Consider the following 24,194-nt stretch of genomic DNA (forward strand, 5'->3'; position numbering starts at 1 on the left):
AGGGAGAGGCTAGAGCTGGTGCCAAGGGGAAACTTTCCTACAGCTCAGCCTCAGGCAGGGGAAAAACCAACAAACACATGGGCACAGGCTGCGGATAAATCCCTGCAAGTGCAGGAGCACGGCTGCAAGCAGAAACGGACGGTCAGCGTCTTGCCTCTGTAGTCAGCCCCAGCATGATGCTCCTCATCCCACTGCCAGCCTGGCTGGCCCTGGGCATTCTGCAGCTGCCCCTCGGCAGCTCCCAGGTAAGGACCTGCATTCCCTCCCCTCTAGCCCCCCAGCAGACCTCCCTCTCTGGGCTGCTCAGCACCCACCTCTCACACCCCGGCACCCCGACACCAGCCTTCAGTAGGGGGTATGGCACAGTCACAGCACCTGTGGAGCTGCCAGGGCCAGGGGGATGGTCCTGGGGCTTTTCCCCTGCAGCAGTGAAATTATGTTAAATGCACTCAGGGCATGCAGCTTCTCCACAGCATTCAAGTGCCAGAGCAGGACTGGGAGGTGTAGGCTGAGGCTGGAGCAGACACAGAGCCAGGGTCAGACCCCAGCCAGGATGGGAAGGGGCTCTGTCCAGGGCAGGACATCCAAACCAACCCCAAAGATGCTGCCTACTTGGAAGGGTCCTCCCGGGCTGTGGCAGGGTGGCAGGGGAACCTAGCAGATGACTGAGGTGTGTCCATGACCCCCCAGGAGTGCGTGAACCGGCAGCAGGCCCTCAGCGCAGTGCGGCAGATGCAGAAGCTGCTGGTGGCACAGGAGGCTGCCCACCTGCAGGGCACCCGCGGGCTCCGGCATCAGCTCTCCATCCTCCAGAGCCGCCTCCAGAGACCGGCCACCAAACACAATGGTAATCCTGGCTGGTCACCGCCACGGGTGACATCCCCACAGGGCCAGCTCTGATCCCTGGCCCTGCACAACCTGGGCAAGGGACCCCCAGCTCCGTGTCAGGCTGGAGTTGGTTCCAGGCTGGCAGTGCCCATCCCCACCCATGTCTGTCTGTCCACAGAGATCTGCCCGCAGCTGGCAGTGCCCCTGAATGGACGGATGCTGGGCCGGAGCCTGCGGGTGGGCCACGAGGTTCACTTCATCTGCGACGCCGGCTTCCGGCTGGTGGGCTCGGAGACACGCGCCTGCCGGCACAACCGCACGTGGAGCGGCACCCAACCCTTCTGCAGAAGTGAAGTGGAGCAGGGTTGGGGTGCCATGGGCTCCGCCCTCCCGATGGGCTCCTCTGTCACCCTGAGCTGTGGGGTTCCATTGCTCTGCCCAGAGGCTGCAGCAATGGGCACCGGGGTTGGGCAAGGATGCATCTCTCCTGCTGATGCTCATGGAGCTCCTTCTCCCTAGGTATTGATGACTGCTCCAGCAACCCATGTGCCAACAGCGGGACCTGTGTGGATGGCAACCAGAGCTACACGTGCCTCTGCCCCCCAGGCTGGTCAGGCCCCAGCTGCCAGAGCCCCATCTACTCCTGTAGGTGCCCGGATTTGGGCTGCAGAGGATGGGGATTCTCATGGGGACAGAACATGGCCATGCTGCACCTGTCTCCCCCTTCCCTGGCAGCCCCCGGTACCTTGGCCCCCACCATCTCCCCATGCCCCAGCATGACACCTGCTGTCCCCTGCAGACTGGGTGACACTGAGCAACACCTCCTTCAGCCGCCAGCCCCGCTGTGCCGAGGGCCGCTCGGGCTCCCGGCGCTGCAGCTGTGACACTGGCTTCCAGCTGCAACCTGGTGGCGTGTGCCAAGGTAAAAGAGGGGTGAAGATGATGAGATGATGGAGGGTGGGGAACCAAGGCTTGGTGGCAATGGGACCTCTGACCATTCCCCACTTTGTCCACCTTAGATGTGGATGAATGCCAGCTCTACCAGTCCAGCCCCCAGACACAGATTTGCCTCCATGACTGCCTCAACCTCCCAGGCTCTTACCGCTGCCTCTGCCCCCCTGGGTATCTGCTCCACGCTGACCGCAATGCCTGTGAGGGTAAGAACCCAGGATGCAGGGCAGGGAGCCTGCCATGGCCATGGGAAGAGGGGTGCAGTGGGGACAGCCCCACTTACCCTGTGTCACCACCACAGATGTGAATGAGTGCACTGGGAAGCAGCACAACTGCAGCCAGGGCGACCTCTGCATCAACACCTTTGGGGGCCACCGCTGCGTGCGCCCCAAGTGCCCCCCGCCGCGCCACAACACCAGCTATGTCAAGACCTCAGCCTTGTGAGTACCCTAGTGTGCGTGGCTCGGGCTGTGTTGTGCCCTGTCCCAGGGTGATGGGTCCTGTTGTGAGCTGGGGGCTGTATTGTGTCACCCAAGGGCAGCAGGGAGAGTAGCAGCCAGCACTGGTAGCCAATTGCCACATGGGGTGCTCAGGTGTGCTTGGCATGTTCCCTGGTGTTCTTGGGATGCTGGGGGTGCAGACGGGAGCACAATACGTGGTGGCTTTATCCAGGATCCTGGCCCCTCTCAGAGACCCAGCCTGGGGGTAATGATGCTGATTTTCCTCTGCTGCATATCCATGTGGTGCCATCATTCCAGCATTCCCAGACATCCCACTCTTGAGATTAAACTGCCTTGTGCCACCCAAATAGAGGAGCATCCCTGATCCTGACAGATTCCTCTTCAGGAGGCACATCTGGCTCCATCCCTGGCCTTCAGCTGGGACTGTGGCACCCACCAAGTCCCAGCCTCAGAGTGTCACCCAGAGCTGTGTCCCTGCAAGCCACAGCATTTGCCTGGCAGAAACAGGGATGAGGCAGAGATCCGATGATGGGCGCACTTGGATGTGGCTGTCCTGGGTTGCTGCGCCACAGGACCGACAGCAGGGCTGGAGATGCTGCCTGTGGCATGGGCCGGGCTTGTGTGCAAGGATGAGGGCAGCACCCTGAGTATAGTGGATATTTTTGCCCCCAACGAGGGGAGAGAATGATGCATCTGACTCCATCTTATCAGGAGGCTAATTAATTACTTTATTATACTATATTATTCTATATTATAATACATTATATTACTTTACATCTAAACTGAATCTGCTAAGCACTCTACTGCACTCCACTGCAGTGAATCTTGTGACTGTCAGCTGACAGTCCCCACACACACACACACACGCACACTTGGCCCTGATAGGCCAAGGAAACAAAACACCATCACTTCAGGTAAACAATCTCCATACTGCATTCTACTTTTGCACAAACACAGGCGCAGCAAATGAGATAAGAACTGTTTTGATCATTCTCTGAGGCTAAGAAAATGTGTATCCCAGAAACATTATGGGGAAGATTGCCTTGCTTTTCTCTGGGAAGAGAAATGTGGCTACCCTGAGAGCCAAACCACGGCACTGAGCGGTGGCACCCTTCTCTCCTGGCAGCCAGTGTGAGCGGAACCCCTGCCCCATGGACAGCCGAGCCTGCCAGCTGGCTGCCAGCTCCATCTCCTTCCACTACCTGCCGCTGCAGGCCAACCGCACCGTGCCCCGTGTCCTGTTCAGGATGTCCACCACGCGCTCGGTGGGGGACAGCCTGCGCTTCGCCATCGCGGGCGGGCAGGGCCGGGGCGTCTTCGCCGTGCGGCGCTCGGACAGGCACACGGGAGAGCTGCTGCTCACCAGCCCCGTGGCGGGGCCAGCCACGCTGGAGGTGGAGCTGGAGATGAGCGAGTTCTCCCACAAAGTCCTCCTGGGCAAGCACATCTTCAAGGTCACGGCCTTTGTGTCCCCATATGTGTTTTGATTGCCTTTGGAGGCAGGTGTGGGGCCATGCCAGGGCCTCTCCCGGGGAGGAGTGGAGCAGGTTCAGCTCAGCGGTCCCAGTTTTTGTCCCATTGGAGATATTCCTCTGCCATAATGCTTTCTCATAGCCATCACTGCAAAAACTATCCCTATAGGAAGAACCCCACGGCCAATGGAAGGACCAGCCTAGGGGTGCCTGCCTCTGCCAGCCCCCTTCCTCTCTGCCCACATGGCACACAGAGGGGAAAGACAGAGTAAGCCAAAAGCACTTGGCGTGCAGATTCAGCTTCTCGTACCTTGTAATCTCTAATAAAAGAAAAGTGACTGTAGGAAGGGTGTCCTCCTTGCTCTATGTTTTGTTCTCCTGAGGCAAGGCTCCTGGGAACAGGTGGCGGCTGTGCTAATGGCAGGGCCACCTTGCAGAGCTTGGGGTGAGCTACCAAGCCTATCCAGGGTCATGCAGTGTCCATGCCCCTCCCAGCAACGCTGCTCCTGAGGCCACACTGAAGTGTCCCCCAGCATAAAAAGGGGAGATGGGCTGGGCAGAGAATCACAGAATACTTTGGGTTGGAAGGGATCATCTTGTGCCAACTCCACTGCAGGCACAACTTCCAACACGCTGCCCTGAACATCCTGCGCAGCCAAGACTGTCCTCTTGGACAGAAGAAAGAAAGAAAGCCTGGAAAGCACAGCAGGGCTCCCTGGCCCTGGTGAGCAGGGGATACTGACGGGGGCTGCACTTCCTTGTGTGCAGGGGGATTCCCTCTGCAGCAGCTCTGACACAGGCTGGTCAAACCTGCAGCTCCCCAGCTCGCCAAGCACTCCAGCTGTCCCCCTGCACCCATCTGGAGGAGGATGGGCTGTGACAAGTGGGGTGCAGCGCCCCACACCCCTTGGGCATCCCCTGCCACCGCCAGCACGGCCAGACCCTGCACAGGGAGAGCAGCCGGGGGTTCAAAAGGTGATGAGGGCTTTTGGGGACAGCGAGCAGAGGACACGCCACCCCCGGGCTGCACACAGAACCCTTCTGAGTGCAGGGTCCGGCCGGAGCCCTCGCACAAAGCAGCCGCTGTGCACGGACACGGGCAGCCCATAAAGAGCTCCTTGTGCCCCGCCGCCAGCACCGCCACCGGGGCCGGGCTGGGCTCCACCGGGGCCGGCGGAAAAGCCTCCCCAGGGCCGGGCCGGGTTGGGCTAGGCTGGGCTGGGCTGGGCCAGGCCGGGCCGGGCTGGGCCGGGTTGGGCTAGGCTGGGCCGGGCTGGCAGAGCTGCGTCACCAAAACCCGCAGCTGGCCCATGCCCACTGCAGTGGCAGGCTGGGATGAAAAGGAGTTACGGGGTAAATATTTATCCCCTGCACATGAGGTGTCCCAGCCAAAATGGACAAAACAACCCGGGTTTTGCGCAGGTTTTCTTCTACCCTTGAAACCTTCAGGTATAGCTGGACTAGTCACTAACAGCCACATCACTGACTGCTGGTCGATATAACAGGGAATGAAATTTTCCAGGAGAGGGATAGCTTTAGCTCCCAACCAGCCTTCACCGCTGGCTCACTGGGCATCTCCAGCCCCATCTGTATGGAATGTCACCCCTTGGAAGCCTGGGGGTTGTCGTGAGCAGGGTTTTCCCGGGGGTGAGAGGACCCCACCCCGGGGCTCATGTAGGACGAAATCTCATGTAGGAACGATCGCGCCCGGCTCGTTTTGCTCCCTGCGCGCCGCCGTAGCCGTTGCCATGGCGACGGGCGCAGCGGCCCGAGGCCCGCGGAGGCGCCGGGAGCTGCCGTGGAGGCCTCAGCCGGGGGCCCCGCGCCCTGCCTGGGCATGAGGCGGGGCCGGGGCCGCTGTCCACCGCTTCTGCGGGAAGAAGGTGAGGGGTGGGAGGTGGTGGAGTTCGGGAGGAGTCTACGCGGCTCTCACCAGAGTGGGTGCCCGGGAAACCGCTGGCTCGGCCCGGCTCCTGGTGCTTCTTGCCCTTGCGTTCCGGTGCCTCTCTCTCTGTCTACCCTGAGAGTGAATTCATGCTGGTTTTTATATTCAGTGTTTTCTAGAGCTGGGTACAAAGGCATGCCGGGCATACCCACTGCGGGTTTTGTAACAGGTAATTCGAAGTGATACATGAGCAAAGTTTCAACAGCCTAATGAGAAAAGGATGACATGACTGGTAATGATTTCTTATCAGTGATGAGCCCGTTGCAAGGCAGCAACTTAAATGGTGAATGCAGGCAGATACTGCTAATTACTTCAAAGGGTGAAGTTAGGAATTTTTTATTCCAGTTTATGTATTGATAAGGCCATGCTGATGAACATAAATTATATTCTCTGCTATTCTTACCCGCTCCTCTACCAGTTGACCCAAAAAGACATTTCCAGCCCTTCACCAGGGACTGGTGTTGGCATACCAAGGTGGGAATTGTCCTGCTCACTCTTTCAGCAGTTACCATGCTTGCTCTCTTCCAGCCCTGTGGAATTGTTCTGGCACTGGAACCATTATCAAAAACACCACAAGTGAGCCAGAGACCTCCTCCTTTTCTTTCATCACTCTCCTGTGAATGTTAATCAAACTAATTGAAGTTGTTTTTCATGTTAGATGCTAATTTCACATCCTCTTTAAGGAAGGGTGGGAGTGGTGCAGAGGTACCTTGAGTCAGCTCAGGTCCAGCACAGCTCCTTTGTGCTGGTTTTGTGATGCTGCCCCTTATCTCCTGCCTGGTTTGCTCTCCCTGCTATCTCATGTTTTCTGTGAAGCAGAGCAGCCCAACTCTCTGTTGTCAGAAACTCTCCTGGCTCTATGGCAAGTGAAAAGCAGCATCTAATAATCCACCAGAAACTGAGAAAAGGAGAAATTGGTTCTGAGCTCAGAGCTGTTTCTCTTCACGTGTGTCATCATTTTTGTCTGCCTTGGAGCATCTTCTGTTTCACTTCTGTTTCACATCCTTTTGTTTTCCATTTTTGATTTCTGTAGATGAATATCTGCAATAAACCCCATAATAAGATAGCCCCAGAGGATTTGGGCGAAGCTGTCCCTGAGGTGAAGGTCCAACGTGCTCGAAGAAATGGCTGGAGCTGGCCCCTGCACCTGTTCCAGGTCATTGCCTGGCTGCTGTTCCTGTTCTTTGCTCTGGTTGGCTTTGGGATCCTGGTTCCCCTCCTGCCCCGCCACTGGCTGCCTGCTGGTTATATCGTATCCTTGGATGGAGAGGAGGGCAGGGGCTGGTACAAACTGTCCCTGGGGGTTTGTTAGCACAGAACACTTGTTGGGTAGCACAGAAAGCATAGGAGAAAAGCACCTGAGCCAGAATGTTTCTCTGAACTGTCACCATCATCTTGATCATCTCCCAGCTATAAAACACCAGTTTCTTTGAGATCCTCACTTTAGGTCACTGATGTTCTGCTTCATCACTCTCCATTAAGGTTACTGCCTTTGCCTCCAATGCTCTTCTGCTGCCTGCTTCTGCCTGTGTGTCTCCTTTGCTTTATATTATTCTTCTGTCAGTGTGCTGCAGGGTTTGAGGGAAGTCATCCAAAACAGCCACTCCTGAAACATCCTTGTTGTGAAGGCAGCCCCAGCTCTCTGTGGTGGCTGGGTGAGTCATGAAAGGCAGCTTGGCATGCTCATGGTTGGATGCTGGGTTGCTTGTGGTGGCTCACGGTGGATCTCCTGCCTGGGCACTCTCCTGTGTTCAGGAGGAAATCTGGGAGTGGCACACAAGGTGGTGTGGTGTGAACTTCAGAGGAGAGGTCTCTAACGGGACAGTCTGGAGCAGCAGTTTAGTACCCATCTAACAAAGATAGTGAAGGGTCTAGAGGAGAAGCAGCTGATTACCCTTGGCTTGTTCAGCCTGGAGCAGCTGGGGAGTGCTCCCAGTGCTCCCAGTGCCACCTGTACTATTGTCAGTGCCCAGGGAAGGAACTTCTTCAAGACCAAACCTTGTTCCAAAGGGATGGGGTGTGCACTTACATCATTTATTAATCTGACACAGATGCCTCAAAGTCTTGGATATGTTTGGGATGACTTTGCTTACTATTGTTATAGTTTTTACACCTGCATGATTTAGACATTAGTATAACTAGCTTAGTGGTCTTACATCTACTTAGCTTGCTCAAGTCCTTGATATTATCACAGTTCAAACCTTATGAATTTGTCTAACAAATATCTTAATGCAATCTAAAGTTACTCTTCATTCAACAGATTAATATTTCCTCATGTTTTACTTCCAGTTAATGAAGAACTAACGTCTCTTTTGTGTCAAAGGCAAATCCCTTCCCAATCTGGTCCACCAGCCATCAGAGCTTCAGTGAGCTGGACCTCTCAGAGGCCTCCTTTTTAACTTACTACACTGATCTATTTTCTGTAGGTCTTAGTATGATCAATGATGTGCACATCTGGGTGTACAGAAACAATGACAAACCCTGGATCCTTTGTAGGAGCCTGCTTTAAAGGTGTGCTCCTCCTCCTTGGGATCCTAAGGAAAAGGAAACCAAGGTAATCAATACTACTTCCTTGATGTGACCTTTTTTTTCTTGAAAGTCTGATCCAGTGAAAGGGCATGTGCACAGCCTTTCTAAGGAGTCTGTATGGACTAAGAAACTTGGACCTATGTCACCAGCCTGTACTTGGGGTCAGATTCTGGTAAGTACAGGTAACTTTTGAAGACATTCTGTGCTAGGAAGGGCACTTCTGTAAGACAGAGTAGTACAGAATGAGGAGGGATATTCCTGTAGATTGAGTTATCTTTTTCCAGGGATATTTATTACAAGGCAAATGTCTATCAGTAAAGCTCAGATTAATGTGCTGCAATCAGTTATACAGCAATTCCTAATTCTATGCCACAAATTTTTCATCTGTGTGGGGTTTGTGTATTAAGGATTAAAAGACATGTTAAATCCTTAACTGTGTACTTCAGTGTCCAGGAGTGTGTTTTATCTACCATTTAGTTGTTCATCTTACTGCAGTTTCCATTGATCCTGCGGATGCAAACGTGCGAGAAAAAAACTATCTGGGGCCTCTGGCCACCTTCAACCGTAACCAACATGCACATGTCATTGAGAACCATCACTGCCATGTCTGTGATGTAGATGTGTAAGTATCTCTTCTTTCTCCTGCTCTGTCTTCTTCATCATTGCATTTCACTGTTAGTCCTCAACGTCAGACAATAAGATTTGAAATTGAGCCCCTGAACTGCTACAGTGCAATTTAAGCTTCATGCTGTGGCAGGGTTCAAGTGGTTGGGTAGGGGCCTTCTGTCAAATGTGCACATTGTTCTGTGTTTTATTTCATTGCTCACGTTGTGTGGAGAAGGCTGTAGTGTGCCACGTTCCCTGGGTGTTGGTGTTTTACTTATCAGTGTGTAAGTAGAGTGTGTGTGTGTGTGTGTGTGTGTGTGTGTGTTTGTGCTTGTCTCTGGCTGGATGCTGGCAAGTTGCAGGAAATGCTTGGAGGGCAGGCATTAAGACCAAGCTCTGTAGTATTGCTGAAGGGATTCAAATAAGGATTCAACAATCTCCAAATTAAAACTCATGCAGTGCCTTGGAAGGCAAATTTTGGGATTGTGCTGCAGCAGTGTTTGGGAGATGAAGTACTCCTGATGCAGGTTTACTCACTATTACCAGGATCTCTGCTACTGTATCCCCTGTGTTTGAGTCACTGAAAAGTCATAGTAATGAGCTGGTGCTGCCTGCCATGCTAATGCCACCCTTTCTTCGGCAGAAGTGCCAAGTCAAAGCACTGTGGAACTTGCAACAAGTGTGTGTGTGGCTTTGATCATCACTGCAAATGGCTCAACAACTGTGTGGGAGAGAGGAATTACTGGTAAGAGCTTGGCATTGTGGCAGAAGCACAACACTGCATCAATAACGTGGCTTCTTCTCTTTCCAGGGTTCTCCTGTATCTCAGTCCAGTCTGTACTTAGACATGCAGAACCACTTTTCTTTTATCCCCTGGCTGAAGAGAATCAGTCATGAGAAAACTAGATGGGAAATACAAGCATAATCATGACATTCAAATAACCAGGGATAAAATTCCTAAACTTAGAATGTTGTAGCTGAACATCTGTAAGTAAAAACAGAGAACATAGAGTTACTATTTGGTATTAGGAAATGCTTACTGGATGTTAATTGAGTGTCCTTAGTGCTTCTGAAAGCTGGAGTAGGAATGGAACCATGATGGCGCTGTTCCAGTTTGAAACAACCTGCATCTAGATCATGTGCTTTCCCTACAAGACTTGCCAGTTGGTAGGAGTCACGGCAGCATATAGGGACCTCTAATCCATGCCAGGTTTGAGATAAGAATAAGGAGACTGTCACTGTTGCTTCTCAATTTACTTTCCTGCACTTAAATCCTGTGGAAAGCAAAGTGGTGTTATTGCTGGGTGCCATGTTACAGTGATGGCTGGTGAAGCAGATCAGGAAGGGATTTGCTTTTGACACACACTACGCTTCAGATTTTGTGCAAAGGAGCTCTTTGTCTGTCCTAGATATACTTGACTGTTTTGTAACCATGATTGCACTAAAGAGTCACAATTTAATCCCTCAGAGTAACAAATAATAAGTAAAGCTGTTCACCAGGATCTATCATAAGTGTAAGAAAGCGTGACAGTAATTTGAGATAGCTGTCTGTATCTCTATGTTTATTACAGGCTGGGATATTGATTTGTGTGTGTGATGTTATTGAAGCCACTGAGACCTCTCCCTTTCCTGGCAGGCTCTTTTTGAACAGTGTGCTGTCTGCCATTCTGGGCCTGGGGCTTCTGCTGCTCATCGCTTTCTACGTCTTTGTGGAGTTCTTTTTCGACCCCGCGGTGCTTCGCTCTGACCAGCGCTTCGATGGTACTGCAGTGCTTCACATGAGCATCCTGGGGAGCAGCCAGCATATCTTGATGAGGGTTTGGATTCTGTCAGCTCTTCCATTGAGGAGGAGCTCCGTTCCTTATTGCTTCCATTTTATATTTCTGTTAGAGTATCTCTGCTCAGCTGGATGGAATGTCTTTCCTTACAGAGCTACTTGCTCTTCCTAAAAGCCCTGCAGACCCTGGATTTCATAGGCCTCCAGTGCACAATGGGTCTGCAGCTACTTTTGAGTTAACAAGATTTCCAACTGTAAAGTTTATTTAGAGGTAATTCATACCTGGACAATCTACTTACCTCCAAGTCTCTTTGTTTTACAGCTTTGAGGAACCACATGGACCGCTGGTTTGTGTTTCTTCCTGCATCTCCTGTTGAGACTCGGGCACCTGCCATTTTGGTGACAGCTGGGATTTTTATTCTTCTGAGCCTAGTGACCATGATCCTGCTGGGCCACCTCTTGACCTTTCACATCTATCTCTGTAGGTGTTTTGTTCCTGTCATCTATACCCCCATTTCATTTTTGCTTATCTTCTACTCATCCTGCATTCACTGTGTGTTCACCCGTGTCACTAATATGCACCCATTGTGCTAAATTGGGATTTAACATTATATTTCTGAGTTCCCCCCTGTACCAGGTAGGCTTATCAGTGCTTGTGTAATGTGGGGCTTGTGTTGGGCCTCTGCAGCCATGTTTATTCTATGTTATCCTGAAACTGAAAGCACATGATAGGGTACTGGAGAGGCCAAGTGGGATGAACTGGTCAATCCCAGCTTGGTGCCAGTGATGGCAGATTCAGATTAACTCCACATACAGCCTTTGTGAGTCTCCTCACAGTGCTCCCCAGTACTTCTGTTGTGTGAAAGAGCCTGTATTTTTCCCTTACCCCAGAGAAATGTGGATCTACAGAGCTGAATTTCTGATTGGAGCACTGCCATCCAGGTTAAGGTCCCTTTATGGAAATTGTACCATATTGATACAAGAAGATTTGTGGAATTCAGAGGAAGAAGCTTTCAGAAAGGCTTCTCTTTAGATCTACTGTTTGTTGCTCTGTCAAGAAAGGATATTTATGTTTGTTTATGTAGAGATGGGCATCAAAAACTTTTTTTCAGCCATCGTCTAAAATTAAGCCAATACTTTTTGGCTGCTGATGAAAGTCATGATAGGGAAAGATCTTACATTTGCAGTGGTTGGTGGTGCCAGAAGTAGGAAAGAAGGGATGTGGTGGAAGAGAAGTGAGGACAGAGGTTACAGAGGATCCTTGACTGGATTTTCAGGTTCTCAGTTAACAGACCTGCAGATGCCAACCCAAACTAGGTCAGCACAAACCAGCACGGCTCCAGAAGCAAAACAGTTGCACTGCTGAAGTGTAGTGTTTGATAGGGGAGTGTTCCTAGCTGGTATGGACAGTGCACCCAGTGAGGACACTGACCATCATTTTCTTCTACAGCTTATTTGAGATTGACTGAAATTTGGGCATGCTGCAATTTCACTTCCTTGGCAGAATTGACAGTTGGCTTTTCTGGGTTAATGGAACTGCCTGGAGATTTGAAAGGTTGATCTAATACTTTTTAAAGACAAAAAGCATAACAAAGCTCCAGAAAGGTTTCTCCTGAATGCAAAAGTATTATTCTGTTTAGTCCTGAGTGGTATTTATCCTGTCCTTGTGTGCAGCTTCCACAAGAGGGTGCTCCCTGCCTGAAATAATGACATGCTTTATCAGATAGACAGAAACCTCTGTGTGTGCCACTAGTGCTTTGGGCTTGGGGGAGATTTTGCTGCTCTTGTCTTGGGGTGATTCTTTTTCAGAATAAATTTCGAGCCAAATTAACTTCTACTTTTGGCCCAGTTTTCAATCTTTAAATCTTCCATCTTGTGTGAAAACTGAATTATTGCTAATGTTTTTAATATTTTATGACATTATAATCTGCTGCCCTAATGAAAATGTTCCCAGCTGTGCAGAATGTAGTGTGTAAGCCCTTGCTTTAAAGGAGGGGTGTCACCACACTGAAGCCTTTATTGTGTGTTGCATATGAATATGCATTGCACTTACCACTGCATCTGCACTTACTACTGGCTTTTAGGTAGACAAAGTATGTGTGAACTTAAACTCCTCTTATTTTATACCTGTAATTGCCAAAAACAGTCTCCTCTGAATATTTTAAGGTAGACAGTGTTGTAATGAGCTGTCTTCCCTCTTTTGAGACTAGAATTACACTTTACCAATTCCAGTGTAATTACTGTTGGTCAGTATTTCTTCATATACCTTTTTGTTTTTCAATAATTAAATTACAGAAATTCAATAGCACCCATGTGAGTAGTACTGCCCTTAGCTTTCTCATTACAAAATGGCTTAAGTCAGGTATGGCTATTAAAATTTAGACTCTATAATTTTGTTACAAGCACAGTGAAAATCTCAGAGTTACTCTCCAGTTAATTACGCACTATGATCACTCGAAGAAAGTAGGTTATTCTCAAAATAGTAGGTCCATGTATTCAGAATTACTAGTCTTGATTCAGATTCAGTTCTGGGGGCATTTGGTGAAGCATGGCACTTCAGAATCTTGGAGGGAGGACTTTTTTTTTTCTTCAATACCAAAAGGCTGATAGTAGAATAAAAAAAAATAGTAGGGAATATAGGAAAGCATATAGGGTTATTCACAGCCTGATTATATTTTACATGTTATGTGCTGCAGTGTTATCTGGCCAAAAAATGCAGTATTTCAACTAAATAGCTCTATTAAAATATTTTAAAAGTTACAGTGTAAATATTCAGAAAACAGCAAAATCCAAATTTAAAATGGTTAATAGGCCTTTGCTTATGAAGCAGCATTCTGTTTTTCAAAGAAAGCAAAGGGTGCCATTCTAGGAGCACTTGCCAGCACCCTGCACTGTTCCTGTTAAGTAATCCCTTGGCTGCAGACTCACATTCATCTCTATGTTCTCTCTTCTTGGCCAAATGTATCTTGATTTTTTATTTCTTCATAAGGTGATTGTGATTCCTTCATAAGGTGATTTTTATTTATTCATAAGGTGATTCTCCCCCACTTCTGTGTGAAGTAGTCCTGTGTTCAGGGCATGGTATTGAGAGGTAAGAGATCAGTGATCTAAATGTCTTCAGGGAGAGGGAGGATTTTAGTCCAGCTGATCCTAGGCATCTGCTTTAACTGCTGTGCTTCTGTAAAAAGGAGGAAGAGCCACCAGGCTGTGCACTAAAACCCTTCAGCATCCTTTTCTGGGTTTATTCTCTAAAAATACTTAAGGTCATTGAGGGAAGAATGTCTGCGTTTTGGACTCTTTTGGGACTCATGAAGAAACCAAGTTGCTCAAAAATGTCACATGCTTTTGGTCATTCATGGAAGCAGATGTGTTTGCATGGGCACTTAGAGAGCTCATAAAGTCAGGGACACGTGAACTCTGGGCACATCTGTTTGGCACAAGGCAAGCTGTGCATTTGATGCTCCCTGGTTTGCACATTAAGTGTCTCAATCACTACAGGACACTCTAACCTGTTCCATTTCTTCTCTCCATTTAGCACCACCTTCTGCAATACCTTCTGATTGCTCACTGAGCTGTTTGTACAGTGCACATCTTAAACCTCTTAGACAAGAATAATGGGTTTGCCCTGAAATGAACTGAACAAATTACTACAGTGTAGAGGGCTGTACCATTCTAGGACACTTTAGAATAGCAGGACTATAAGAAAGCCTTGTGATAGTGACAATAAAGGATATACCAGGATGTACAGAGCATTGCTGCTTTTGGCTTGGATTATCAGTTTCTTCATGTTTATAGTTACTGTTTGATGGTATAGTTATCCAGCCTGTTTGTGTAAGTGCAGTCAGGGAGGGGCCTTTTCTGTGCTGACAGGTCTCTTTCTTCTCTTTCAGTGTGGCACAAGCTGACTACGTATGAGTACATCCTGCAGCAGCGTCCCCAGCAGCAGCCAGACAAGGTAGACAAGAAACAGGAGTCTTGTTCCTCCCAAGTGAGACCCAGTCAGGTACTCATCTTACTTTCAGCCCATTTCCCCAAAACAGCCCTGTTTGTTTGCTGTGTAAACAAACTTTGCTTCACTTTCTTGTGCTCCATATTTTAAAGGCAGTTGCTAGAGGTAAGACTTGGTACTTTGATGAAGTTGAGTAGGATGTGAAAGAGGGCAAGGCCTGTAATTCCATGAACACTTTAGGTATAAGCAAGTAATGCTTTCAAAGGAATCAATCCCACCTACTCTCTTCCTCCACCACTTGTTTTGGGCCCAGCACTATCTTGTCTCTTCTGCCAGCACAGCTGTTCATTAGGACAGGGTGGGGGAACTCATCTGAGTAACAATAAACTTTATTAAAAAAACAGTTGAGCTGGCCCAGCTCCCTCCCATTCGGTTCACCAAGCAGTCACATAAATGCCTGGCTCAGCACAAAGGAGGGTGACTGAGGAGTGGGAAGAATCCTTTCCCGAAAAGGACAGGACCATCTGCTTGGGTGGCACTGCACATCTTGGGGGCTTGTGTCATGACTTCAAATGAGACAGGCTCTAGGGCTGGGGAAACTGGGGCTAATCACTGAGCAGCTAATAATACCAGTAATTTAACCATCTTAAAAGTGAAAAGGACACCAGTTTTTCAGAAATGACCCAGATATCTGCTTTTCTTTGAAATGAGTCTGTATAATGATAAGGGTCCTTGTTATTACCATGATGCTGATCTATGTCTCTATAAGAAGAGTTCTACAAGCTCTTAAATGCTGTTAGACTCTGCTGAGGCAAGTATATCAGCCTCTGAATTGAGAGGTTCAGTGTAATTTATTTTGATACAAGGCAAAATAAATTATTGCATTAACTCAGATTTTAACTGGACACATTTTATACTGACTTCAACAGGGGCTTGAACTAGAAATTTCCAAAAATTATTCTGTGATTCTCAGTCATGTGTAATTTTTCATTTTATGCAAGTAAGTTATCTACTATACAAACAGTTTTGTATTTCATGAGAAATTAATTAAATACAAGCTTCATCCAAGTATTCTCTGTAGAGATACTGGCATGTCTCTGGATTCATCCATAGTTCTTCCCTATCAAAGCAAAGGGGAAAGTGAGCTCATCCACTTTTCTATAATATGGACTCCCTAGCTATTCATATATATTTTTCACTGTTTTGGAAAAGTTGAACTTTCAGTTTAAACAGAGGTTTCCATAACAACAAAAATATTTGGCACTTTGTTTCACAGAGCTTTGCTTACTATGAAAATTAAAGCAATAATAAAGCATTAGCTATAATCATCTAGTTATTGAATTTTAGTTGATACTGAAAATGTATTTGAACAGGGGTGGACCTTATGTGTGTGTGCTCTTTTGGGATGTTGGCATTCACCTGTCCTGTGTTGTTCTCCTGTCTGCACTGGTTGTTGTCTAGATATGTGTATAAATATGGTTAATTTGAAGCAGCAAGCCTGGAAGGAGCAGGGTGAAAAGGAGTTTGATGTTTCAGGACCGCAGTTAGGACCTTGGGGAACAAGAAAGACTGGATGATGCCCAGTAACATTGTTAAGAAAAATGTTAACCCACTAGATTTTCCTTGTTTCTTACATAGCAACCAGAGATAAACACAAACAAATAGATTGGAGTAGGAGGACACCAAGTGACTTGCCTTTTGTAAGCTGTGTTGAATACAGCCTTCTTTAGCTTGAACACTGCAACCCTTTGTAATTGATCCAACATGTTGTAAGCATAAAATGGAAATTATCCTCTTCCCACTTTTGTCTGAACTGTTCATTCATTTTAGGGACTAAGAAGAAACATGCATTTCCCCTTTAACGCTTGTTTTTGAGCCTTATTCAAGCCTGGGTGTTGGTTTTGGCTTCAGTTTTCCATGTTGGTCTGTGGTTAAGTCTTCAGCTATGTTCAAGTTAAAGGATTCTTGTTTGGGGTAAAGGTTTCTTGTGTACTGGTAGGATCTACAAAATACGAGCCCTAATTTTGCACATTTAAGTGGTTCAGATGTCACAAAAAACGCAGAACAGTTGGGCACATTGAGCCTTTGCTTCTATTACCATACCTAAAGCAGGATGTGCAAGTAACCATTTTTTCTGTAGTCATTTGCAGTCCATAAAAATATAAACTAAACCAAACCCTATGCTTTAATGCATAATTGCATTCATGCCAGGGAGCAGGCTTTCATATGAGGCCAGCTGGGATGTGATTCTTCTCACATTCCTAAAGCTTTGAACTTGCTTTGGAAACTGATTCAGGTTGGTGGGGTTTGATTTTGAGTACTAAACACAGATTTTACTCAGCTTCCCTTACACTTGCAGAATTGTTTCTTTCTTCCAATGTTGATGTAAGACAAACTTAGTCTTCACTCTTAGCCTCAACACTTGCAACAGACTCACCTTCCTTGGGACAAGAATCTTTTTTCCTGTTCAATTCTGCTTCCCCTCCAGGCAGACAGCACTTCAGGGCACTTCTTGACACTGAAGTGGTTGATAAGGGCAGCTGCAGGGGGCAAGGGAGCTGAATCCATCCTGGGCTTGTAAACCATGGACCTTGGGGTGGTCACAGCTGGCAGTTGGTGAATGTGGCCAGGATTTGCATGGGGGCAGAACTTGGGCAGTGTGTCAGTCCAGCAGTCTGCTTTCAGCAGGAGCAGCAGCTGAATCCTGACAACCCAGCTGCAAAGGGTGGCTTGTCTTGATGCTGCAGTGGGAGGATTCTGATTCTCCTGCTAAATGCCTGGGAGCCGAGGGAGGCTTGGGCTCTGTGCTGTGGCTGTAGTTTGTGTCACACTCTGAGAGAACATTGTATTTTCTACTGATTGAGTCTTATTTGTTTTCATAGTCAGCTCTAATGCTTTACTTTCATTTATGTGGCTGCTTTGGTACTACATTATTTATAGAAGGCTGAAATGAACAAAATGGATTTAAAAAGGCTCTTTCATTCCCTGCTTGGAAAGAAATTGTCCACGTTATTCTCAAGATGAATCATTTATTAAGCTCCCTTGAAATGCCAGTCCTGCAGTCCTGTTTATGTGCTGTGGACATTGAGTCCTGATTGTTTTCAGTTGTTCTGTGCAGTGAGATGTCTCCTGCTGCAGCTCATTTCAGCCATGAGCTGCTTCCCTCTGAAAAGACCTGCATCTCTGCCTGTACACTCACAGGGACATGAGACTGTGTCTGGTCTCCTTCCCTTGTGACTCAGGTCCATGAGGCCTGAATATAAATCTTGATTGTAAATGTCCCAAGGAGCTTTGAGGAGTCATTTGTGCACACTTTGTGTTCAGTTGGTGGTGAGTGATGATGTGACTTGAGTTACAAGTTCCAATTGAAATACATGTAATAAATTTCTGCAGATTATTAATCTTGCACTTGGATAAATTTTTTAATCAGAAAGACATGGTTTTGATTTCTAAACCAATTCCCTTTAGACTTTATGTTACTACCTATAAAACAGCTGATTTTTTTTTCTCTTTTTATTTGACTTTCCTTTTTATCCCTAACATCTGAAATTATTTCTTGGCTGTCACTGAATGTGCAGCTCCATGGATTCTTTTCCACTCCAGAGACCGTTGCTTTGTATATAAAGTTTAAACTGCTTTTCCCACATGCTTCACTGTCCATCTTTACATCTAGCAATATTGATTTTTTGTGCCATTTTAGCACCCTGTAATTCAATATTGCAAAGATCTTCCTCAGCTCTTTACGGCTGGCTTTCATTTTTAATGCCTTACATCAGGGAGTGTCATCACCAGGCTTCTCTTTTGTTGATTGTTTATGAATTTGTTCAAGTGCAGAGGCCCTGGATCTCTCAGGAACTCATTTGTGGTGTGTCCAACTTTGACTTCATTTTCTCAAATTTGCTGATTAGGCTCTTCAGAAAAAAAGGTCTACATGAGCTCATTTTAGCTATTTTTGAAGCTAATCCCTATCACATTTTAAGATGCTTCCATCTTAACCTAAAAGTTGCTTTAAAATATCTTTATAGTCACTGCACAGTGAAACACATATGAAGAAGTTCTCTTGATGATTATCCAAGTTTAAAAGCAGCTGATGTCCAGGTCCTGCTGAGCATGATTTATCCTTTTTTGATAACAGTGCTTCATACTCTTCATCCCTTGGTACTCTGACCATCCTAACTGGGTGCTTTTGAGGGAGAACTCGGGTTTTTTCCTGTAATGCAGCACTTGGATTTAGGAGACTTATTCTTATAATGTTTCTGAAAATATGCAGTTTTCAAGTTCAGCTGTCATTACTCTGAGCTCATCCATACCTGAGGCAAATAAACAACATATCACACTCATTTTTAAAAATCAGCAGATCTTAACCATACAGCATCACACAAGAAATAGAAAACACTTTATGTTTTTCCTGTATATTTCATGCTTCCATTCTCCTCACCTCCATTTTGCATTTAAAAGACATTTTTTGCATTCACTGCAGAGCTCCTCAGACTGGACTGTGTAACTAATGGAAGCTTTAAGTGGTATTTTGAATGTGCTCCCAAGAAATGACTAAGCTGATCTCTGTAAGTGTGATTGGTTTTGAGTCATATGAAATACTGACTGGACTAAACAAATTAATCAAGGACTTCTAATTGTGCCAATCTTGGGTTTTCCATCTTCTTAAGCTGCAGTTTCCTGCTGTGCTACCAACAAGGACAAAAGATATCTGGCATAAGGAGAAAGAGTACATCTGTAATGAAAATCCCTTTTCTCCCCTCTGTGTTTGTATTAGTCTGAAGATGTTGTTTGTTTTGTTTTTTCCAGGAAGCAGACTTATTGTCAGGTAATCCTGGCTATACAGACCCTGGAATTCAAGTAGAGGAATTCTCAGCAGTAACTTCAGGAAAAAGGTGAGAAAAGTCAAGGATAAGATTCTCCATGTGTGGTGAATGGGAAATGGCTGTTAAGGTCACTGATGGGCCCTAAGACAGAAGTACTTAGAAGGATAGGAAGCACCAGTGTTTGGAACGAGGCATGGTGAAATCTTTGAGTTTCAGGAGGGTAGATACCTGCAGGAACACTTGCCTTCCCTCTCCTGGGAAAATATCTTTCCTAGAATATTCTATTTAGGCTGTTTTATATTAAATATTTTATAGCAAACTCGTTTCTACTAATTGTTTTATATTAAAATTAAGGCTGGCTGATTTGTCCTGTAACTCCTCTATTGAACTCATTACAGTTGCATGATTTCAGGTTGTGGAGAAATGCATCACAACAGTTACAAGTTTATAACACAGGCATTCACTCATGGGAAAACAGGATCCTTGTCTCTTAATGAGTCCTTTCCTGTTAACTTGTGTCCCTGGGGATTTTCTTCTTGCTTTGCACAATTGTCCAGAAGTTCCCCTGCAGTTTTTCTGGGAATGCTGTGTAGGGCAGGGGAGGCTGTGATCAGCCTGATCTGTGTGTGCAGGCAAAGAGGGCATCAGACTTAAGTCCTGCCTTAGGGAATCACCTTGTGTGTCTGCTGTGTTTTTAGCTTTCCAAAGCTCTATGTCCATAACCAAGAAGGTGACCCCAAGCAGAGCTCATCCCCTGAGTCCCCATCTCTTCACTCTGTGGCCCCTTCTCAGGTAAGGAGGATTTGCCACACACCCAAGGTGCTGCTGACAACCCACCCAGGTGCTCAGGCATGCTCACTCTAGAGCAGGCTGTGCTTAGCCCTGCTCACACAGGCTCTGCCTCCCCTCAGTGAGTGTCTGCAGGTGTGGCTGTGCCCTGCAGTCACCAAATCCAGGTGATCTCCTGTCTCTGCTCACAGGCATGATCAGAGCTATCCTACAGTCCCCTCATAAGCTCACAGCTGTAACACAGCTGTAATCCAGTGCCTTGCTGCCCCAGTGCAGCTCAATGACTCTGACTATACTGCTTTGTTGATGTAAGAAGCTCTGTGTGTTTCTGTAGAGCAAAATTCAACAGTTTAAATGTTCAAATAAAGCAGTTTCCCAGGGAAACATGGTGTGTGTGGATATGGAGATTGAGTGTATGAACAGTTCTCCAAAGTCTTGGACTGGGCTCCTGATATTCATGTGTCTGCATCCAGACGCTCTCTCCTCTTGCTCAGATGGCAGGTGGTGATGCTTTTCCTCTTTCCTCCAAGCTTATTAATCAGTCTTGCCATCTAGATGATAAGAACAATTTGTTTTCATCTATACTGTATTTGGGACAAGGACTGTCTCTTTCTTAGGACATCCTGTGCTCTGTGAGTTTTGGTTCCCTCTTCTAGTTTGGCTTTACAAATGTAAGTGACCAGTGTCTCATACAACCCCTAGCTCTATGAGACAACAGCTTCAAGGTACCTACACAGGGAGAGTCACTGTATGCACATAATGTGGGGGTTGTCTCAGTTTGCAGGAAGGGCAAATGCCTGTTCTCTATTACTGCTTTGTAGTAACTCAGTCTTTAATGGTAAAATATTATTGGACTTTGGTTATACCTAGTGCTTGTTGTTCAAAGTAGGAAGAATTAAAAAGAGGTAACAAGTAAAGAAATTGTCTCCTTACTTTGGGCTGGTGAAGTGACTTCCCTTCTCTTGGGCTACTTGCTTTCACAGCAACGGAAGAAAAGAAGAAAGAAAATGCAGAAAGCTTCTTCTTCTTCTGCAATGGACAGTGGATCTAAAGCACATGCTACACCTCAGCCCTCATTCCCAGATCCCCTGTCAGGTGAGAGTGTACCAGTCAGCTTCTCTGCTGAATCTTGCATAAATATATGTATGATCTGCTTTAACACTAGTGCATCAGCCAGAACAGAGTTCCTGGGCTTGTTGATGTCTTTGTGGGGCTGAGACATCTCTCTCTCCTTAAGGTTTCTTCTCCCTTTATTTCCATCTGCAGAGTTCCCAGCCACGGCTGCTGCTGCCTCACCTTCCCACAGGCTTCACCTCTTAGTGCCAGCTTTTCCTCTGAGAGCTGCTGTGTCCCCCAGCAGCATGGGCCTCATCCAGGCAGCAGGACCCCCAGCTGACTATCACTCAGAGTCTGCTGAGTCCATGGATGAGATTCCTGTGGCTCAGACTCGCCTTGGGAGCCCAGTCCTTCAAGGGCCTCTTAAGAATAACTCGGGCAACTCTCAACATTATCCCTTGTCCACAGACAATCCCAGAGGAGTCAGGAAGAAGAATCTGTATTCTGAGCACAAGGTCAAAAGGAAAAGCTGCCAGCAGGATAGACATGTGGAACGAGACCTGGAGCTTTTTTCTAAGATTCCTGCTGTGTTTGTAAGTAAGAGCAGTGGAGAACCTCTTGTCCCTCAGCCCCAGCCCAGTGACAGCACGTCAGAGCCCGACCACAGAAAATGCACCAGCAAGCAGCATGTGGGCACACATGATCCATGCTCAAAGGACATAAGGACAAGCACCACAGCGGCCTAGGGATCATCCTTCCAAAGCCATGGCCTTTGGGAACAGCATTAGTGCTGTGTGGAGGCCTACAGGACTCACCCCTCAATGTGCACGTGCTGTCAGGCTGCAGTGGGACATTTCTCATCCTCAGCCAAAGGCAAGAGGCAGCAAGGTGGCACACCCGGGGTAGACCTGTTGCTCACGAGAGCTCAAATGCTTTCCCTGGGGAAGGGCCAACACCACCTGGCCCTCTGCACACTGTTACTGCAGTAAGCTCCCAGCAGAGTGAATGGGCAAGAACGAGGCTGCACCTCTGCCATTTCCTGCACCCTGAAAGGTGTATTTCCATCTGCCTACTCCCTGTCATTGGATCATGCTCAGGGGCTTCAGCAGGTGGTCAGGGAGTAACCTCAGGATTGCCCCATCCCTATACCGCTTTCCACTGTGCACCCTCAAGCCAAGTCCACCACCAGCATGTTCTCTGGAAGGCAGCATGGTTTGACCTGCTCCCCCTTCCCAGCAGTCTGGGGTGCCCCACTGCAGCATTCTCATCAGAAGTTTTGGGATACAGCAGGCCCTGAAACCGTTCCAGTTCCTGGGCTGCCAGATCTGTATTAGTCCACAGCCAAGCCTGGGGTGTGTGTAGTGCAGAAAGATCCCACAGCAGACAGTGGGGCACATGGCCAGTGCCCTGAGCCACAGCACCCTGTGCTGGGGGTGAGCTGCAGAGAGCTGTCTGGGCTGCCATCCTACAGCACCTGTGCTCTCCCTGCCCTCATGGCTTCCCCAAGCAGCATGCCCTGTTCCAGGCTCCTGGCTGAGTGCTGAGGCTGGGCCTTCAGCAAGCCCAGATCTGCCTAGCAGCCAGCTGATCTCAGAGCACAGAGAGCAGCCACCAGCATGGCCGTGTCTGACAGGATTTGGCACAGCCCTGAGCAGCAGCGCTGGCATGGCTGAATGCACATTTCCAGGCACATCCCAGCACAGCACACTGCTGGTGCTGTGAGCAAACAGGTGCACCAGCAAAGAAAAGGAAGCCAGGGGAGTCTTCCTCACCCTTCAAAATGTTTTGATGCATGGAAGGCACAACTGACCTTTCTCCAGCCTATGGTGGGTGCAGGTTAGGGAAGAACAGGACAAAGCATGGTGCTGTGAGAGCCAAGCTAAGCTGTTCTCCCTCTATCTAGCTCAGTCTGCAAGCATTCCTTGGAACTGGGTCAGAGCAGGATAGGGATCTGGAGTCAAAGGCTCTTTGGGCACAATCAACATGGGACAGGCAGGCTGGACTCACAGCCTTGATGGGAGAGACTAACCTGAGAGAAAGACCTGGGAGTGTTTTAAAGGGCTGCCTTACCACTCTTCTCTTGTGTGATTTTTGTCTCCTGAAAGAACTGGGATGAGGAGCTGTGATTCTTCATCAATTTACACAATCTGTTGATCAGAAAAAGTGAAGTCTGATGTAGCTGTTGAAGTCATTTTGTCTCAGTTTGCAGTAAGGGCTGGCCTGTGGTCACACTCCTTGCAGCTTCCCTGCCTGCTGTGGCCAGTGGTGCCTGCTGGCAGTGTGACCCTTTGGGAAAGCAGGTGAGTGTGGACCAGCAGACATGGCACTGGGTGTCTGCAGAGACCAGGGCATTGCTCACCTATGGGTCCCAGTTAGCCAAAGTCCTTCCTGTTGTCCTGTCCTCCTCATGTCCACTGTCATCCAAGGAAACTGTGTCCTGGGCTGGACTCATGGTTTTCCAAGGCCAGCTGTCCCTCCACCAGAAAGCATTGGTAATTCCTCTTCAGCAGGTGCCCCTGAGCAGACCTTGTGTGTTTTCTTATGCTGTCCGTGCAGAATCAGTCCCAAAATCATGTATGGAGCTCTTTGGTAGCTCTGGCCACAATAAAATTTTCTATATTCTTTGCTAAATAATTTCCTCCTTTCTTTTGCAGCAATTCCTGGCTCTGCCCTGTTGATGATCCCCAGGCTGTTTGGTTCACTTCTCCCTGAGCCTCTGGAGTCCCAGAAGGGCTCAGCATTGTAACTGATGTGGGGGTGACAGCAGTCCCTTCTCCACAGGGCCTTTTGGGTGTTAGATGGGAGTGTCTTCCCTGAGGGGTAGGGATCAGACCATCTTCTCCCTGAGCTGTGTACCCCAGCCTGGTTTTTGTGCTGGAGCACCAGAGGAAGGAGGGCCAGCCAGCTCTGCATGGTGCTGCGGAAAGGCTGCTGTGCTCTTTGGGCTGAGGGGAGCTGGGTTTCCTGGGCTATCAGATGTCCAGGCACATCCTTCTGCTGCCTTCAGC

General features: G+C 47.9%; 2 protein-coding genes across 3 annotated transcripts; both read left to right on the plus strand.

The window, feature by feature from the left end:
- Positions 1-173: 173 nt before the first annotated feature.
- On the plus strand, positions 174-3,727 carry LOC311159079 (fibulin-7-like; the record flags this gene model as incomplete). Its single annotated transcript, XM_084214971.1, has 8 exons — positions 174-245; positions 691-847; positions 1,007-1,177; positions 1,348-1,473; positions 1,628-1,750; positions 1,848-1,985; positions 2,081-2,219; positions 3,367-3,727. The coding sequence occupies 8 exons, from the start codon at positions 174-176 to the stop codon at positions 3,725-3,727; spliced, it is 1,287 nt and encodes a 428-aa protein (XP_084071097.1).
- Positions 3,728-5,461: 1,734 nt separating this feature from the next.
- ZDHHC1 (zDHHC palmitoyltransferase 1) lies at positions 5,462-23,745 on the plus strand. 2 transcript variants are annotated; one of them, XM_084214948.1, is made up of 11 exons: positions 5,462-5,595; positions 6,691-6,909; positions 8,633-8,808; positions 9,436-9,537; positions 10,429-10,553; positions 10,892-11,050; positions 14,460-14,572; positions 19,325-19,410; positions 20,040-20,133; positions 21,114-21,225; positions 21,655-23,745. In XM_084214948.1, the coding sequence occupies exons 2-11, from the start codon at positions 6,691-6,693 to the stop codon at positions 21,930-21,932; spliced, it is 1,464 nt and encodes a 487-aa protein (XP_084071074.1). In that variant the 5' UTR covers positions 5,462-5,595; the 3' UTR covers positions 21,933-23,745. The 2 variants fall into 2 exon arrangements, with proteins under 2 accessions (XP_084071074.1, XP_084071075.1); XM_084214949.1 differs by lacking the exon at positions 20,040-20,133 and having other exon boundaries at positions 21,655-21,932.
- Positions 23,746-24,194: the final 449 nt, after the last annotated feature.

Source organism: Fringilla coelebs (genome assembly GCF_963513975.1).
Source record: "Fringilla coelebs genome assembly, chromosome: 14".
Classification (NCBI taxonomy): domain Eukaryota; kingdom Metazoa; phylum Chordata; class Aves; order Passeriformes; family Fringillidae; genus Fringilla; species Fringilla coelebs.